The sequence below is a fragment of the Natrix helvetica genome (genome assembly GCF_964273705.1).
Source record: "Natrix helvetica genome assembly, chromosome: W".
Classification (NCBI taxonomy): domain Eukaryota; kingdom Metazoa; phylum Chordata; class Lepidosauria; order Squamata; family Natricidae; genus Natrix; species Natrix helvetica.
This window is the reverse complement of record NC_138555.1, coordinates 76,688,312-76,707,244: the sequence shown is the minus strand read 5'-3', so window position 1 is coordinate 76,707,244 and position 18,933 is coordinate 76,688,312. Positions and strand designations below refer to the sequence as shown.

Below are 18,933 nucleotides of genomic sequence, written 5' to 3'. Positions count from 1 at the left end.
GGGAATGGAGATTTTGCAGTATCATTCCCACTGCCACGCCCACTAAGCCACGCCCACCAAGCCACACCACGCCCACCAAGCCACGCTCACAGAACCGGTAAAAAAAATTGAATTTCACCACTGGTCTGTATGATGTGCCGTATTTTTTGAAGTATAAGACGCACCAAGGTTTTGAAGAGGCAATTTTTTTTAAAAAGGTAGGTACATAGATAGAGGGATAGAGAGGGGGAGAAAGAGAGAGAAATACAGTAGGTAGGTAGGGGGAGAGAGAGAGTAGGTAAGTAGGTAGGTAGGTAGGTAGATAAAGGGAGAGAGAGAAATAGAGAGAGAGAAATACAGTAGGTAGGTGAGAGAGAGAGAGAGAGAGAGAAGGTAAGTAGGTAGATGTTTCCAGGTGTATTTATCCATGTGTTGGAGAAGGAAATCACTGACAATCTGCAGCACCTAAGACTTTGTTTCTGCTGGCACAGCACTTGTTTAATGCAATTCTCATCAATCAGTTAAAGAGCTTTCCCAAAAGGAAAAAAAAGTTTTTGCACTCTGCAAACCTCCCCAAAACAGCCCGTTTTTCACGAAAACGGGTCCCTTTTTTAAAAAAAGGCATGAATAGCCTTGGGAAGGCTTGCAGAGTGCTCCTGGGTGAATGGGGGGGGGGCAAAAACGAGCAAAAAACGGCCCGTTTTTGGTCAAAAAAATTGCACGCATAGCCTTATGGAGGCTTATAGAGTGCTGCTGGTGGCTGGGGGGGGGAGGGGAGGCAAAAAACGGCCCGTTTTTTGCTCATTTCTGCCCTCTCCAACCCCCAGGAACTCTCTGAAAGCCTCCTAAAGGCTATGCACGGCCATTTTGGTGAAGGGGCAGGGCTTCAGGTGGCAAAAAATGCTGCATTCGATGTATAAGACGCACCCAGATTTTCAGCCTCTTTTGAGGGAAAAAGGTGCATCTTATACTCCAAAAAATACGGTATGTATGTATATATACACACACACACACACACGTTTCAAACCAGTTTGATTTTTTCCAGAGGCAGCTGGAGGTTTGGGTGGCCGATTTGCAGCACATTGCACAGTTGGAGAACTTTTATCTCAGGATTTTTAAAAAAAAGATCATAAAGAGCCCCATGAAGATCTGAAAGTGCGACATGTTTTAAGACAGGGCTCCCCAACCTTAGCAAATTTAAGGCTTGTGGACTTCAACTCTCAAGAGTTCCACAGCTGACTGGGGAACTCTGGGAGTTGAAGTCCCACAAGTCCTAAAGTCGCCAAGGTTGGAGATCTTCTACTTTAATCAAAAGAAGGACTAGGGGTGAATGATAGCAGTGTTTGAATATCTCAGGGGTTGCCACAAAGAAGAGGGAGTCAAACTATTCTCCAAGGCACCTGAGGGTAGAACAAGAAGCAATGGGTGGAAACTAATCCAGGAGAGAAGCAACTTAGAACTGAGGAGAAATTTCCTGACAGTTAGAACAATTAATCAGTGGAACAGCTTGCCTCCAGAAGTTGTGAATGCCCCAACACTGGAAGTCTTTAAGAAGATGTTGGATAGCCATTCGTCTGAAACGGTATAGGGCAGTCATGGCGAACCTATGGCACGGGTGCCACCTGTGCCATTTGTCAGGGCACGCAAGGCGCCATTTTTCACCCTCCCCAGGCTCCAGAGGCTTTGTAGGAGCCTGGGGAGGGTGAAAAGAGCCTCCCCCCCGCCCCGAGGCCCTCCCGAAGGCTTTATGAGCTTCCGTGAAGTCTCCTGACTGAAAACAACCGGCCCTACGGGCAAACCGGAAGTTCGGGAATGGACTTCCGGTTTGCTCTGAGGGTCATTTTGACTCCTCCGGAGGCTTCAAGGAAGCCTCCTGAAGCCTTCAGAACGCTTAAAACGACCCTCCGAGCAAACCAGAAGTGGCTTCTGGTTTGCTCTGAGGGTCGTTTTGAGCACTCAGAAGGCGTCAGGGAAGCCTCCTGACGGTCCCTGAAGCCTCCGGAGGGCATCCGGGGGGGGGGGGGAACAGGGGAGGCTGTTTTCATCCTCCCCAGGCTCCTATAAAGCCTCTGGAGCCTGGGTAGGGCGAAAAAACCATGTAAAAATGGGGGGGAGCGCCTGTGGTGCACACATGGGCACTGGGGGGGTGTCGCACATTGCATTATGAGTGTGGCACGCCTGCACACGACTCCCCTGCGCTCCTCCCACTTATGGCACGCAAGCCAAAAAAGGTTTGCCATTGCTGTTTTTTTTTTTTTTTTGTCTAGGCAGGGGGTTGGACTAGAAGACCTCCAAGGTCCCTTCCAACTCTGCTGTTGTATTCTAAGAGCTAGAGCTTTGGTGGTAATTGTTACCATCCGATATCTAAGAATGCAGCCATTTCATGTTGTGTTTGGAAACCGTGGCTAATTCCCAAAAACAAATATTGATGGAAAAAAAATAGAATTTGTCTACTATTTCTCTGGGACACTAAGAGTGACTTGCGCTCAGCCAAATTTTAATTGAATTTTTCTTGGGCCTTTCCCGCCCGCCCTTCCATTTTAAGGAAAGGCTTGTTTAATCACCACTGTGGAGCCACCTCAGAATGAAACAAGCCACTTTAATAAAATATCCTTAGAGCATCTGAAAAATTGCAGTCAGTTTACCTTGACAATCTTTGAATCATGCCTTCCATTCCAAGCAGTTGAACTTTAAAATCTTTTTAAATATTTCTTACTTGCCAATCAATTGATCTTGAAAACCTTATAAATATTTTTCCCCCCATACCTGTTCTGACCGAGGCTTCTCAAGAGCATGAAATAAACGCCCGGGCCCAGCAAAACCGCCTTTTATTAATTGACTGTGAATTCTGCTCATTCACAGCCAGCAAAGTCTTTCAAAGGAGGATTTACAGTCACAGACCTTATATGGCTTGGAGAACTGCCAGGCCGATATCTGCAAAACTTGACAAGGAGTCTCGGCAGTGACGTGCGGTGAGGTTTATGGCTGGTGAGGCAGGTGACGTCATCAGGAAGGCGGGGAATGGGACCATGTGTGCTGGAGGCGGAGGCTGCCTCAGCCTCCAGCACACGTGATCCCATTCTCCGCCTTCCTGAGCGTGCTCCGCTGGCTCGCGCTCCGCAGTCCTCGAAAGCGACTGGGGAACGACGAGAACCTTCCTGCCTCTGCTGGACTTTGCACAAGTTCCCCAGTCGCTTTCGTGGCTTCGTCATCCGGGAGCGCCGACAACATTTCTGCCTCCGGGCAGACGGATGTATATAATATTATAATATTTTTTTATATATATATATAGAAACGTTGCAAAGACAATCTCAACCTTACACGGGAAAAGACCCGAATACAACAAAACCAGCATATATGTATATATGTATATATGTGTATATATATATATATATATATATATATATATATATATATATATATATATATATATATATATATATATATATATATATATATATATATATAATATTATATACTATTATATATATATATTATATTATTATATATATATTATACTATTATATATATATATATATATATATATATATATATATATATATATATAATATATACTATTATATATATATATTATATTATTATATATATATTATACTATTATATATATATATATATATATATATATAATATTATATACTATTATATATATATATTATATTATTATATATATATTATACTATTATATATATATATATATATATATATATATATATATATATATATATATATATATATATATATATATATATATATATATATATATATATATATATATATATATAATATTATATACTATTATTTCATGAAAAGAGGTGAGGCTCTGCCTCCCTTGCCTCCCCTGACCGCACCTCTCGGAGAGTCACGAACCAATGAAGCGAACTAATTTTCTCCTGCAAACTCCACTCCCCTTTCGCTCCTCTTTTCTTTCCTCTGGGAGGGGCCATTCATTGTCCACCTGTGGCCTTACTCCCACGTCGACCCCTGTTCTTTAGCTGTTCCCTTCGTCTGGCAACTCTGCACACGCGCACACTGGGAACAGGCTCCAGCTGTTCGTCTGCCTCACTCCTGTCTGAGTCTGAAGGCAGCTGATAACTGGCATACGGCTCTGGCCCCCTCTCTGCCTCTGACACAGAGCCCTCATCAGAGCCTTCCCCAGACTCCAGGACTGGCCCATGTTCCTCCCCAACTTCCTCACTGTCCGAATGGGCCACAACAATACCATTGGAGATGTCTGTTCTTTTAAGGAAGCTTATCTGAGTCTTGAATGAGTTTCTTTGCTGCTATGCAAATATAATATCTTTAATTAGCTTCCCTAAAAACCAGGGGATTGTGGGCTGCAATTACATACTTTTATTGCCTTTAATCTGGGCACGGATGCTGTGGGAAGTAATATCCATCTGGTTCAGTTCCAAGCCGGGAGAAAGGCACTGGAGACAAAATGGAGGCCGGAGGCTGATTGGAAAAAGAAATGGTTTAATGCTGAAGCAGAATCACATGGGTTGGTTCTGGGCAGCTGACCACATGGAATTGAGAGTGAGGGGTTTTTTATACCTTCTCTTGGACTTTGCACTTGAGCTTCCTGTTCCTGTGTAAGAACATGTATTCTATTGGGTGTTGTCAGACTCCCATGGGGCTATGTAGGGGTCATAGCTGGCTCTAGAGGCAAAGTACAAATCCTAGCTATTTGTCTGAGCTACATTTGGTTGAACTTTCTGAAGGTGATGCAACTGAAAAGGTGTTGGGCAATTCTTATTGTGGCTGAGGGCGAATCCTACCTTTGTCCAGGCCTTGCTGCAGGGAATTTCAAAATACCCTGTCTTGAATGGGTTTCTGCCTGCAGTATTTGCTTTGCCTATGAATAGCGCTATCTATCTCTTCATCTCTTAAGTGCTGACATCTGCTGAAGGCTATTAAGAAAGGTGGGCGTTGCTTTCTGTCTCCAAGAGCATGTTTCTCCATTTCTCCCCTTAGGGCAATAAAATATTCTGCCCTTTTAATATTTCTCAAAATATTTCATTCTTCTAGGAGAGGGGTTGGATGCTAACTTTCTGCCATGCTTAATTTAGAATTTCAATGATGGATCGCAATGAGGAAAAACTGTAAGATGCCAGGAAGGTAATAGATTTTTTAAAGAGTTATTAAGAAATTGCCCTTGAACCTACTTACAGTGTCAGGATATTACCCTCAGCAGACAGGTGAGGTCAAATACTGGAGAAAGCTTCTGAAAAACAACTCACAAAAGTGTTGCTTTCATGGGGCAAATTTTAACAGCTGGGCAACACATCCTCAATTTAGGCATCAGCAAAGTTTATATATTAACTAGCTCATAACCCGGCATTACCCAGGTATTTATTTATAGGGGAAAATGTCCGGATCAAATGTAATTTCTAATGTTGGGTTTTCCCCCTTAACCAGGGGGAGCCCCCTTGTGGAGTACCGTGAAAGCGTTACCAGGGCAACTCCACTGCACTGTACAGTAGAAGCCAGTTTATGGCAGTACAGTAGAAGTCATTTTAAGACACAACAGGCTGTATCTTAACAACACACATCCCGAAGGGTTTTAGGAGTGTCTCACCCTCACAGTGGTTTTTTTTTTCAGAGAGTAAATTATCTGGGTACCAAGTGGTTGAAATTGCTCAAAGTCTTCCAGAGTTATGCTGGAACACACACACACACACACACACACACACACACATTTATTTATTTATTTAAATGGATGGATGGATGGATGGATGGATTAGGATTAGGTGTGACAAGAAGGAAATTATTATTTCTTTTGGATTAACAGGTGTTAATTGAAAGATGCAAATCAATCACAGGGCAATATACAAAGTAGTCCTCAACTTACAACCACAATGGAGGCAAAAATGGAGCATGGGGAGGAGGGGAAACGTGCAGGTCCCCTACGCCCCATTTTTGCCCAGAACAACTCCCCGCAGCACTCTTCCAGTGAAAATGGAACTCAGGGGCCTGCTCCCCACCCCCGAGTGCCATTTTGCTGGCAGAGGGCTATCAAAACAAACTAAAAACAGAAAGGAGCATTTGAGCACACAAGAAGGGGCAGGAAAGGAGAAAGGGGAAGAGGAAAGACAAAGAAAGATGGGAAGAGAGCAAGGAGGGAAAAATAAGGAAAGAGGGGAAAGGAGAAGAAAGGAGGATGAAGAGGAAGGGGAAAAGAAGAAAAGAAAGGAGATTATGATGAGAGTGAGGGAGGGTCTCAGGGAAGTCCTGCCTTAGCACTTGGCCACCACATGTGCCCCCATATGAGTCCCATGTCAAGCCCACCATGGCCACACCCACTATGCCCCCCCTGGCCTCACTCACTCCCCCCCAGCCCTCTGAGGTTTAACATAACCCTGATGGGCCAAAATGAAATCAAGTTTGATAGCCCTGATCTAGGACGATTCTTTATTATTTTATTCTAGAGTTTTGAACTGGATATTCATGGAGTGTTTTTATTTGCTCTGGTCTCTAGTCTTTGACTGTAATAAATTTGATTTATTAGACTCTAATAGACTCTAGACTCTAGAAAGAGTGCAGATAAGAGCAACAAAGATGATTAGGGGACTGGAGACTAAAACATGAAGAATGGTTGCAGGAACTGGGTATGTCTTGTTTAATGAAAAGAAGGACTAGGGGAGACATGATAGCAGTGTTCCAATATCTCAGGGGTTGCCCCAAAGAAGAGGGAGTCAAGCTATTCTCCAAGGAACCTGAGGGTGGGTGGAAACTAATGAAGGAGAGAAGCAACTTAGAACTGAGGAGAAACTTCCTGACAGTTAGAACAATGAATCAGTGGAACAGAAGTTGCCTCCAGAGGTTGTGAATGCCCCAACACAGAAGTCTTTAAGAAGATGCTGGATAGTCATGTGTCTGAAATGTTATAGGGTTTCCTGTTTAGCCAGGGGGTTGGACTAGAAGACCTCCAAGGTCCCTTCCAACTCTGCTATTGTATTGTATTGCTTTGATTTGATTTTATTTTATTTGGATTTTATTTTATTTGGATTTGATTTGATGGTTGTAAGCCGAGAACAAATTCTATTTGATGGGGCAGACTGATCTGAGAAAGAGTGAGGGATCCCACTCAAATCTCCCCCCTCCACACCGTACTGATGCTTTCGCCTTTTAAACTTACATGCTGCTGATTACATATTTGGAAACATTATTTTATTGTCCTTTATTTAAAGCAGTGATGGCAAACCTTTTTGGTGCCAAGTGCCAAAGCGCACCTGTGCCTCCGAAAATGCAATGCAAGCATCACCCACAAATTTTTTTATTTCCAGGTTGGTGCATGAGGCCTTCCAGGCCCAAAATGGGGTGCAGGCGCGCGCATACATGCGAATCCCCAAAATGCAATGTGAGTGGCCCCCGTGCATACACTCCCATGCTTGCGCATGGGCGTCACCTGAATGCACCCACTCCCCAAAGGATGCATGGCAGAAACCCGGAGACCATCTGGCTGGCAGGAGGTGCGCGGACATGCGCAATGAAGCTAGGATGGGGTGACGACTGGCGCGCCCGCAGGGAAAGTTCTCCGTCACAGTTATAAAGGAAGGCTGACTTTGTCACTCTTGTTCTTGACAATAAATATTAAGAAACAAGCAAATGAAACAACTTTGGAACACCTCTTAGGGCAGGTACGATTCAGGTGGACTCAGCCTTCCATCCTGACTCTGTACAGGCTGACTCTGTAAACCGCTAAGAGAAGGCTGTAAAAAGCACTATGAAGTGGCATATAAGTCTAAGTGCTATTGCTATTACAAAATAGTTGAATAAGCAAAGTGCTGGGTTTGCCCGTTTTTATATCTCATGCTTTAAAATAGGTAGCCTAGTAGCGAGAATAGGCTCGCTATTCTCACTGTGTCGTGAGAATTCCCGTTTCGGCAACTTTCCATTTTCTTTATATAGAGAAAGGACCAAAAAGAGAAGCTTATGCCGAAACCCGGGATCGAACCAGGGACCTTTAGATCTTCAGTCTAACGCTCTCCCAACTGAGCTATTTCGGCGCCTCCGGTTACACTCTTTGCTCTTTTTCCCAGATAGAACAGCTACATTTCTAACATATGATTAATTCCCTTCTAAACCAGTGCTGTAAAAGTTAAGATTCCCCCGACGTATTTTTGTAACCAGATTGCAGCGCTGTCTTATCCCCTTGGCAATGTTGTTGCATTAGGGGGGAGTCCCTTAGCAAAGAAAAAACAACCACCCCAAAACACAAAGTATCTCTGTTCGTTAGTGCTGATCTCAAAGCTCTTAGCAATTTTTGCGGAATGCAATTTAAATACAAAGGTTGCAAATTCAGTCCGGCGGCCGATTGCAATCCCGGGCGTGCAAAACACGCCAATAAAGACCTACCGAAACTTAAAAAGTTGTGAATGCCCCAACACTGGAAGTCTTTAAGAAGATGTTGGATAGCCATCTGTCTGAAACGGTATAGGGTTTCCTGCCTAGGCAGGGGGTTGGACTAGAAGACCTCCAAGGTCCCTTCCAACTCTACTATTGTATTATTATATTATTATTATTGTATAAAAAATATTTCTCAAATTCTGCAGCCTTAAGACGCCTGGACGGTTTTTGCACAACAGTGGAGTTCCCTACAGATGAAAGTGTCATTGAAAAAAAAATTGAGAATGGGCAGAGATGGATAGATTAACACTCAAAATTGAGAAGGAAGAAATGGAATATTTTTAAACATGGGATTCGTTTTGCAAATGGTTAGCTATTAGAAAAAGAAGTTAGAAATTTTAAAATTTAACAATGATTAATTACACAATGATGGTTTATTAGTATGGATAAGCCATGATGATGAGGAGGATGGGACTTGGTTGCTCAGTGGCTAAGACGCTGACCTGGTTGGCAGTTCAGCGGTTTGAATCCCTAGCGCCACATAATGGAGTGAGCTCCCGTTACCTGTTCCAGCTTCTGCCAACCTAGCAGTTCGAAAGCAATGTAAAAATGCAAGTAGAAAAAATAGGGACCATTTTGGTGGGAAGGTAACAGCGTTCCGTGCGCCTTCAGCATTTAGTCATGCCGGCCCCATGACCACGGAGACGTCTTTGGACAGCGCTGGCTCTTCGGCTTTGAAACGGAGATGAGCAACGCCCCCTAGAGTCGGGAACAACTAGCACATTTGTGTGAGGGGAACCATTACCTTTACCTTGTTATTATTGTTGTTATTATTGTTATATATTTTATTTATTAAACATGAAACTCAGTCAACTGAACATTCAAAAATGCATCACATTAGTATCATTATTATTTTGAATTATTACTATGATTACCTTTCAAAATTAATTGTACCCACAATATACTGTTTTTATGTTTACTAAAGAAAAATGTGTGTGTGTGTGTATGTATGTATGTATATGTATGTATATGTTAAACACTTTATTAAATTTGAAGGGGAAATAAATATAAATATAAATATATAAATTTATTTTTTATTTTTTAACATATAAACATTTCATCTTTCCTTATCAGTGTGTCATCTGGGTACAAATATCTCTGTGCAACAGTTTTCAGCATTTACAACATCATTCACATTAAGATTAATTCTCTAATCTTAGAATTGCAATCTATTAAGCAACTGAACATTATTAACCTATTCATTTTCTTCTTAACTTATCTTCGAATGAAAATACAATACCAAAATTAATCGTAACTATCTTCCTCATCATAATACTAACAATTATCATCTTGTTTGTGCCTCTATCTTGACATATGTTCTATTCTTTTTTTAAAGTCTTCTTCCTTCAGGTGGCTCAGTGGCTAAGACACTGAGCTTGTTGATCAGAAAGGTTGGCAGTTCGAATCCCTAGTACAGGTCTCCTGCGTGAGCAGAGGGTTGGATTAGATGACCTCCAAGGTCCCTTCCAACTCTGTTCTTGTTTTACATTTCCAGTTTTCTCATTTCATTTTCTCGGTTTCCTATCCAAACTGAATTTGTTTTTGTTTTTTAAATTGCCTTGGGCTCTGCGACTTCATGGAATCCAAAAGCAACCGAACTTTCTTGGGTTTCGGAAATGTTTTCACTTCGCATCCAATCCAAGCAGCTTTCTTTGGTTGAACGTCTTCAAGGAGAACCGAAGAAGTTTCTTGGGAGGAGAAACAAAGATTTTCAAAGGGAAAAAACAACAACAGCCAAGAAAGTCCAGTTGCCTTCTAGAAAGAAAGAAAAAAAGCACCTTTGGGACAACCCTGGGATGATTGAAAATCTCCATAAAGACTAGGAGGGAATGTATCCATTCAACCTGGATGGCTCAAATGTCTGTTTTTTTCATTGTAATTATATCCTGAATAAGATGCTTTTTATTGGTATCATGTGACCTTAAGCTTCTTGAACAAGAAGCGAAACATTTTCAAAGAAAAAGAAGAAAAACCCCAAGGAAGTTCAGGTGCCTTTTGGAAAAAGCATCTTTGAGACAACCAAGACCGGGACTGGGTATTTGCTAGTAGGATTCATTGGGCTAGGGATTTTTTCTCTTTCACTGTGCGTTGCATTGTGTTGGGGGGGAAGGGCGCACGAAGGGAGGCTCAGCCAATCTCATTGTACACATGTTGTACTCTGACAATAAAGGTTTGAACTGAATTGAATTGATGATTAAGAAACCCCATTGATTTGATGGAATAGTTGCCACAACTATAGGGGTTGCCACAAAGAGGGAATTATATCCCCCAAAGCAGATGAGGGCAGGACAAGAAGCAATGGGTGGAAACTAATCAAGGAGAGAAGCAACTTAGAACTAAGGAGACATTTCCTGACAGCTAGAACAATGAATCAGTGGAACAACTTGCCTCCAGAAGTTGTGAATGCCAACACTGGAAGTATTTAAGATGTTGGATAACCCTTTGTCTGAAACGGTATAGGGTTTCCTGCCTAGGCAGGGGGTTGGACTAGAAGACCTCCAAGGTCCCTTCCAACTCTTATTATTCTATTCTATATATAAGGCAGGCAATAGTGTTATCCTACAGATTTAAACGTTTCCTAGGAATGCTTTGGTTGCTCTACAAGGCAATATAATCTTAACGATTTTGCAAACTAGCATTTAAAAACTTTTTTTCAAGTGAAGTAGGGTTTCCTGTCTGAGCAGGGGCGGTTTGAACTAGAAGACCTCCAAGGTCCCTTCCAACTTGTTACCCTATCCTATTCTGTTCAACTGAATGGCTCAAACGTCTATTTTTCATTGCAATTATACCGTAAGATGATTTTTTAACGCATACCATGCAACCTTAATGCTTTTGTGGAGGAAATTAAAAGGAAAAAAGGATTTCAGGATCCCGTTTCACTTAGCAAGTTGACACAAGCTCTTTCTATGAAAAGGTGGGTGGCTCTTAAAAGAGCCTTTGGGTGTCGTTCTTGGCGGCTAAAAGTGAGCCTGTAGGCAAGAGGGCGCGCTGTCTACTTCCCTTTGGCCTTGTGGCTCTCGGTCTTCTTGGGCAGCAGGACGGCCTGGATGTTGGGCAAGACGCCTCCCTGGGCGATGGTGACTTTGCCCAGGAGTTTGTTGAGCTCCTCGTCGTTACGGATGGCCAGCTGCAAGTGGCGCGGGATAATACGCGTTTTCTTGTTGTCCCGGGCAGCGTTGCCCGCCAGCTCCAAGATTTCGGCTGTCAGGTACTCCAGCACGGCGGCCAAGTAGACGGGCGCCCCGGCTCCCACTCTCTCTGCGTAATTGCCCTTGCGAAGCAGACGATGCACGCGGCCCACGGGGAACTGCAGCCCGGCGCGGGAAGAGCGAGTCTTGGCCTTAGCCCGAGCTTTGCCTCCTTGCTTGCCGCGTCCAGACATAATGCGTCTTTCTTTTTTCCTTTGCAGGAATAATCCCTTCTAATCCGAGTAGGCTAAGAGGAGAATGGCTGAAGAAAGGCTCCCGCTCCCTTTTTATTTTCTCCCGGAGATTCAAATCGACGCTTCCTATTGGCCGGCGGGAGCATCGAAGCGACGCAGCCAATGAACGAGCGACGCCTTCTCCGCGTCCAATGAAAAGGCGGGGGCGTTGTCAGTGGACAATGTTCTATTCGGCCTCCGAAAGCGGCCAATCACGGGGCGTCAAAGTTTGCCTCGTTCTCACGGGTCGGATAAATAGAAGAGTGGCAGAGTTGTCTGAGATCGCTTTCTCTCTTTTTATTTCTTTTTTCCCCCTCGCTTGAAGTTCTCTCGCGAAGGATGCCTGAGCCGGCTAAATCTGCCCCGGTGCCCAAGAAGGGCTCCAAGAAAGCCATCACCAAGACGCAGAAGAAAGGGGACAAGAAGCGCAAGAAGAGCCGCAAGGAGAGCTACTCCATCTACGTCTACAAGGTCCTCAAGCAGGTCCACCCCGACACCGGCATCTCCTCCAAGGCCATGAGCATCATGAACTCCTTCGTCAACGACATCTTCGAGCGCATCGCCGCCGAGGCTTCCCGCCTGGCTCACTACAACAAGCGCTCCACCATCACCTCCCGCGAGATCCAGACGGCCGTCCGCCTCCTCCTGCCCGGAGAGCTGGCCAAGCACGCCGTCTCCGAGGGCACCAAGGCCGTCACCAAGTACACCAGCTCCAAGTAAAACGAGCTTGGAGACGGGAAAAAAAGCCTCCTTCGCCAGACCCAAAGGCTCTTTTAAGAGCCACCCACTTTCTCAATGGAAGAGCTGTTCTCTTTGCTTTTTTGCTTTAGGTGAAAAATACGTTTTTGCCATCTGCATAGCTTTATGCCGGTTTATACCTAAATCGTGACTTATTAAAGGGGGAGATGGAAGGGATCGTGGACCTATTTCCTTCACCCTGATTAATTTGTAAAAGGAGGAGCATTTAAGCAACTCTTGATAAAGTGTTTTGGCAGGCAAAAGGAATAAAGCCAGGGAAAAAAATACAGATAGATAGACCAATTTAGAGCAAAGTAGATCTATTTTGTTGGTGTTTTTTTCCCTAGAGGGGGATTATCCACATCGCATCCCAGAAAAACTTCCCCCTTGAATCCAAGCCCCGTTTACGTGTAAAGTAATGCAATGGTTTACTTTGTAATATGTTGTGATTTCAGAACAATTAGAAATTCTCTGAGATATACAGATTTGGAGCTCTCTGTCCAACAATGTTTTGAATCAGCTGCACTGATTTAATACTTTAATGCGGGAACCAGATTCCCGGAATCGTCTTAGTATAAATGATATATTCAAGTCCCAGTCATAGCTAGCTGGGAAGAAATGGGTATGTATTATTGGATCAGTTATTCAAGAATTCCAAATCGATTCTGAATTGCGATATATGGGCTTTTTTTCAGCTGCTCATGTCTTCGACATAATAGGAAAAGCGCATTAAATTGCGACTCTCAAATAAATGAATTTTCCGAAAAGGGGGGGGGGGAAAAACCCGCCAGCGCTCTTGACGAAAGCTTTACTTTGAGCCAACAGAAAATGTACTGATTGACGTGGCTTTTTCTGATTGGACGAAATCCAATTAACCGGCCATTGAGTCAAGGCGGGAAATTTCCAGTTGATAGTTTTCCTTCTGGTCGGATTCCTCTGTCTATAAGGCATCTTATATACGGCACTCATTATTTTGGATTCTGGCGATCGCTAGTATGAGTTTAGCGTTCTCTCTCTCTCTCTCTCTCTCTCTCTCTCTCTCTCTCTCCCTCCCTCCCTCCCTCTTTATCTGTCTCTCCCTCTCATCTCTTTCTCTCGCACATCTCTCTCTATCCTTTTCTCTATCTTTCTCTCATCTCTCTCACCCCTCCCTCTCTCCTCTTTCTGTCTGTCTCCCCCCCTCTCACACACACATCTCTATCTTTCTCTGTCTGCCTGTCTCTCATCTCTTTCTCTGTGGTATAGCTCTCTCCCTCCTCTTTATCTGTCTCTCCCTCTCATCGCTTTCTGTCTCTCACACATCTCTACCCCTTTCTCTCATCTCTCTCTCACCCCCCCTCTTCTTTCTGTCTGTTTCCCCCCCCCACACACACACATCTCTCTATCCCTCATCTTTCTCTCACACACACACATCTCCTTGCCCCCCTCTCTTTCGCGTCTCTTTTTCTCTGTGTCCCTTTCTAATTCTCTCTGGCTCTCTTATTTTGCTTCTCCGGTGCTCTCTGGGTATCGCGGGCGCTTCTTCGACCTTTATTTTTATTTTTTTCAATGGACGCATCTCGGGACGCTCGGCGCGATGCGTTGTAATGGGCAAGTACAGGGGCGCTTAGTTCCCGCTCTGAAATATGGAGCGAATCTCCCCCCCCCTCTTACCCTCTCAACCCAGGCGAGGAGTGAGTGCGAGCGGCCGGGCCAGCCATTGGTGGGTTCAGCACAAGGACGAAAGAGCCGCGCAACAGCAATATTACCTCTTTTCGGCCGGCAAGGGCTGCGCTACTCCTTGCCCATATTACTAGTTGTATAAGAAAGCCAAAAGGAAACGCACTAGCAAGCATACGTTACCTATAATGACACCCGTTCAAATCGGCCTCCGGTAGAAGAGCCAGCAAGGGCATTCATTAAGACTTACCTACCAAGGAAAGCAGCCAATGGCACCCCTTACACCAACGGACAACGTAGATCGGGGGAATAATATTGCCATATAAAAACTTGCAAAAAACGCCATGTGTTCGGCGTTTAGTACGCAGTGGCTGTCCTTGTGTGCTGCTTTCATGTGTAAGAATGCACGTTTTTTTCCCCGCTGTAGAAAGCACATTTTTTCCCCCAAGGAGATCCTCCACCCGGGTGCACTGTGGACCACCAAAATTTTCCCGCGGGCCACCACCGGTTTGCTGATTTAAACAACAGCCCTATGTACTGACTCATTGTTACCTACCTTAGAATACCATTGTGATGCTACTGTTAAAATCGGCCTCTAATGGAAGCATAAGTGATACAGTATCTACCTATGATTACACCGTTACAATGGGCCTCCGGTAGAAGAGCCAGCAAGGGCATTCATTAAGACCTACCAAGGAAAGCAGCCAATGGTCAAACCTTACACCCATGAACGGCGTGGCTCGACAAAATAATACTTTGAAATTAAAAAATTGCAAAAAAAAAGTTCTCTGCTTTCAGTATGCGGTGTGTGTCCTGGAGGGAAAGTTTAAAGCAACTTGGTCCCGTTTAATTAAAATAGTGCAGCCAAAAGGCGGAACAAGCATTTCGTATGGACTCACCTACGGTACATTACAATGAACACGGTTAAAATCCGCCTCAAAATATAAGATCTAGCAAGAGCCATTAATTAAGCCTATATATAAAATGTATGCAGGAAAGCAAACAATGACGAGCCTTATGCGCCCCCTGGAGGTGTAGATCGATAAAGTATTTTGATATACGAAGTTGCAACGGGGGTTTCTGCGTTCAGTTGTGCATCCTGATGGTGTGGTTTCCCGTGTAGAAAAAAAGCCAATGGCCAACTTGCAGTAGAAAAGCCTGTATTTTCAAGCAGCAGAGTGGCGCAGCGGAAGCGTGCTGGGCCCATAACCCAGAGGTCGATGGATCGAAACCATCCTCTGCTAAAATTAAGGTTTTTGCCCCTTTTGTCTTTTCCTTGCCAGATATGGCACTTATTTAATTTACAATCGCCACCCAATGTTTTAATGCTCCCATTTTTCTAATACGCCCAGCTTTGGGAGAAAGGGAGAGAACGACAGTTTCGTGAGCCATTCTGATTATAGGATGATTGATGGCTGCCGCCTGCTGTTGCTCTTTAGGAAATGAATCCATTTCATGGGGGCAAAATACGTGACTGGAAGCTTAATATATGAATACACTTATAAGAATCTCTGCAGATTGACAGCTTTTTTCTGCTTTTGGGCACACCGATGGAAATGAATCTGAAATGAAAATAGAATTGCCACCTCAAATCATTTCTCATTGGTAGTTGATTAGGAATTTCCTCTGGGGAGGGGGGAAAAAACTAGGATCGTTGCATGAAAATAGTTGTCGAAAACTGAATCTCAGCCCATTTTATTGTTGCTTTGAAATGGCTAATGCATTGGCAGAGATTTCATCTTTAATTCCCTCGGTTAGACTGACATCTTGCCGCTGTCCTTCCTAAAAGTGTCTGGATTTTTAAGATTGGCATGATTAAAACAAGCTGTTTCCTCGTTCATAGAAAGAAGAGCAGGGGCAACATAAGCAACCCTTTGGCATTCAGCCAATTGAAAATTAGTACGGGACACATCTTAAAAAGAGGTGGGACTGGGGCCCTTTTGTGGGGATTTTTAAAAAACCTTTGTAGAAAGTTAGCACCCACACCCCTTTCCTAGAAGAATGAAAAATATTCTAGGAAATATTAAAAAGGCAGAATATTATGGTATAAGAGACACCTTCCCCCCCCCCAAAAAAGAGGGTGAAAATCTGGGTGTGTCTTTATACACCGAATACGACATTTATGGGTGTGTCTTTATACACCGAATACGACATTTTTGGCCTCCTGAAATCCCACCCCCTTCACAAAGTGGATGTGGAGAGGCTTTGGGAGGCCTTCAAAGTGCTCCTGGGGGCTGAGGAGGGCAACAATGAGTGGAAAAATGGGCCTTTTCTGCCCCCCCAACCCCCAGGAGCACTTTGAAGGCTTCTCAAACTGCATGTCCCATTTTCCACAAAACTTCAAGGTGTGCAGAGGGTTTGGGAGGCCTGCAGAGTGATCCTAGAGGGGGGGCAGGGGGAAAAACCTTTTTAAAAAGTATCTCTTCAAAATCTTGATACGTCTTATACTCCGGTTCTTATAGTCCGAAAAATAGGATATTCATTCCCTCCTTCTCTCCTTCCTCCCTCCCTTCCTACAAAGCAACTTCAGTGTTTCTCTTTCTCCATCACCTTCATGCTTTCCTTGCTGGCTGGCTTCCTTCCTTCCTAGACACCAACTTCCATGTTTCTCTTCCATCGCCTTCCTTCCTCCCCTCCCTCTGTTCCCAGAAACCAACTTCCATATTCCTCTTCCTCCAGGGTCTTCATGCTTCCTTTTGTTTGAAAAGAGCAAAATCTACAGCCAAAGGTTCTCTGGGCAAAGAGGGGCGGGGTGGGTGGGAAATCCACCCCCCATTTGCGGATGAAAATGGGCTTGTTTGCGATTTTAACCAGGGACTTCTCGTACCCGAAGTGAAAATCACTGCCTGAAGATTTTGTTCCCCTTCTGAAAAGAATTAGAAGAACAAGAGATTGACATGATTGGGTATACACAATTGCCGATACAATCCAGATATGAAAATGATGCTAACTTGTATGGTTTTTCACACGGAGATGACAGAATTGGACGAGATTCTTACAGGAGGAGAAGAGCGAATGATTTAACAGACTGTATAACTATTTACTGTGTGTTAAGGAGAACAGGTAAAAGAAACAATGTCAGCGTGGGCAAAAAAGTTTGGATATTCAGTAGAGTTAGATAAACGGCAGCAGCTATGGGAACGAAATTCTAAATTAACAATGGAAAAGAGGGTGGAGCCCCCTTGAATTGTTTTAATATTGCCTTAGAGCAGTGGTTTCCAATGTGGAAACCCACAATTTGATTTTTAATGGGGGCAATTTGAACTTTGTTTAAACCAAATTAATGGCCTTTTAGGCTTCCTCCGTATGAGCAGAGTTCACTTTTTGAGTAAAGTAAGAATTATACGTGGGGGGGGAGGCATCAGGATTTTAGAGGCGCTTAGGTGAGGCATGGCCCAAAAAAGGGTTGGGAACCCTGCCTTAGAGTTTAGCCTTTCCCAGTCCTGTGTTAAGAGCCACCTACTTTGTCCAAAAAAAAAAAAAGACCTCAAAGTTTTGTAAGAAGTTAAAACCCACCCCTCTCCTAGAAAAATGAAATATCCTGGGAAATATTGAAAAGGTAGAATATTACATTTCTCTGGATCAGAAATGAAGAAGCATGTTTTTAGGCAGGGAGCAGACTCCCTCTTAGTAATCCCCGCCTTTATAACGGGTCATGAAAAAAAAAGCCCTGGGTCGGTCTATTCTACATAACAAAGAGCTCCCCCTTCGACTCCAGGGTGACGGGATTAAGGCATGGTAGTATTCGCCCTTTACCCATCTCACCAGTCACCACAGGGCACCTGGGAAGAAGCAACGCTCAACCAAGTGAAGACTCACAGCCTACAGGGTTGCCCCTGAATGGAGCCTGACAGCCAATCAGAATACAAGATCAAGATCAAAGGCCAGAGAGGGCATCAAACCAGGGACTTTCAGCATCTCGCTCTCTTTTATTCTTCACCCAACATCTGGAAGCATGTGATTCCCCCTTCTCCGTTCAGGAGCTCAAGCCCTGTGATCCTGTCCACCCTTAAACCATCTTTTCAAGCAGCTTCCATGTTTCCAGTGTCTCCCCCCCCCCCTTGGAGCTGAACCCAGATGGAGGTTTCTTCCAATAATTTCAAAAAGATATTAAGTGTCTCGCATCCAAGAATGGGTGGCTAATATGTATCCTTCCTTAGATAAGCCAGATAAGCCCTGTCACCTCACCTCTTTTTTTTTTTTTTGGTTCATTCTGCATCGCTCCATGTGAAGCACCTTATACAATACAATACAATAGCAGAGTTGGAAGGGACCTTGGAGGTCTTCTAGTCCAACCCCCTTCCTAGGCAGGAAACCCTATACCGTTTCAGACAAATGGCTATCCAACATCTTCTTAAAGACTTCCAGTGTTGGGGCATTCACAACTTCTGGAGGCAACTTCTCTTCCACTGATTAATTGTTCTAACTGTCAGGAAGTTTCTCCTTAGTTCTAAGTTGCTTCTCTCCTTGATTAGTTTCCACCCATTGCTTCTTGTTCTACCCTCAGGTGGCTTGGAGAATAGTTTGACTCCCTCTTCTTTGTGGCAACCCCTGAGATATTGGAACACTGCTATCATGTCTCCCCTAGTCCTTCTTTCTCTTAAGCTAAACACACCCAGTTCCTGCAACCGTTCTTCATATGTTTTAGTCTCCAGTCCCCTAATCATCTTTGTTGCTCTTCTCTGCACTCTTTTTAGAGTCTCCACATC

General features: G+C 43.9%; 2 protein-coding genes across 2 annotated transcripts; one reads left to right on the top strand and one right to left on the bottom strand.

Moving 5' to 3' along the window:
* Nucleotides 1-11,325: 11,325 nt before the first annotated feature.
* LOC309400353 (histone H2A type 2-C-like) lies at nt 11,326-11,866 on the bottom strand. The gene has a single exon (XM_081968785.1). The coding sequence runs from the start codon at nt 11,786-11,788 to the stop codon at nt 11,399-11,401; it is 390 nt and encodes a 129-aa protein (XP_081824911.1). The 5' UTR covers nt 11,789-11,866; the 3' UTR covers nt 11,326-11,398.
* Nucleotides 11,867-12,127: 261 nt separating this feature from the next.
* On the top strand, nt 12,128-12,593 carry LOC309400739 (histone H2B 7-like). Its single transcript, XM_081969376.1, has one exon. It carries the CDS (start codon nt 12,167-12,169, stop codon nt 12,545-12,547), a length of 381 nt encoding a protein of 126 aa, XP_081825502.1. The 5' UTR covers nt 12,128-12,166; the 3' UTR covers nt 12,548-12,593.
* The last annotated feature ends 6,340 nt before the right edge of the window (nt 12,594-18,933 follow it).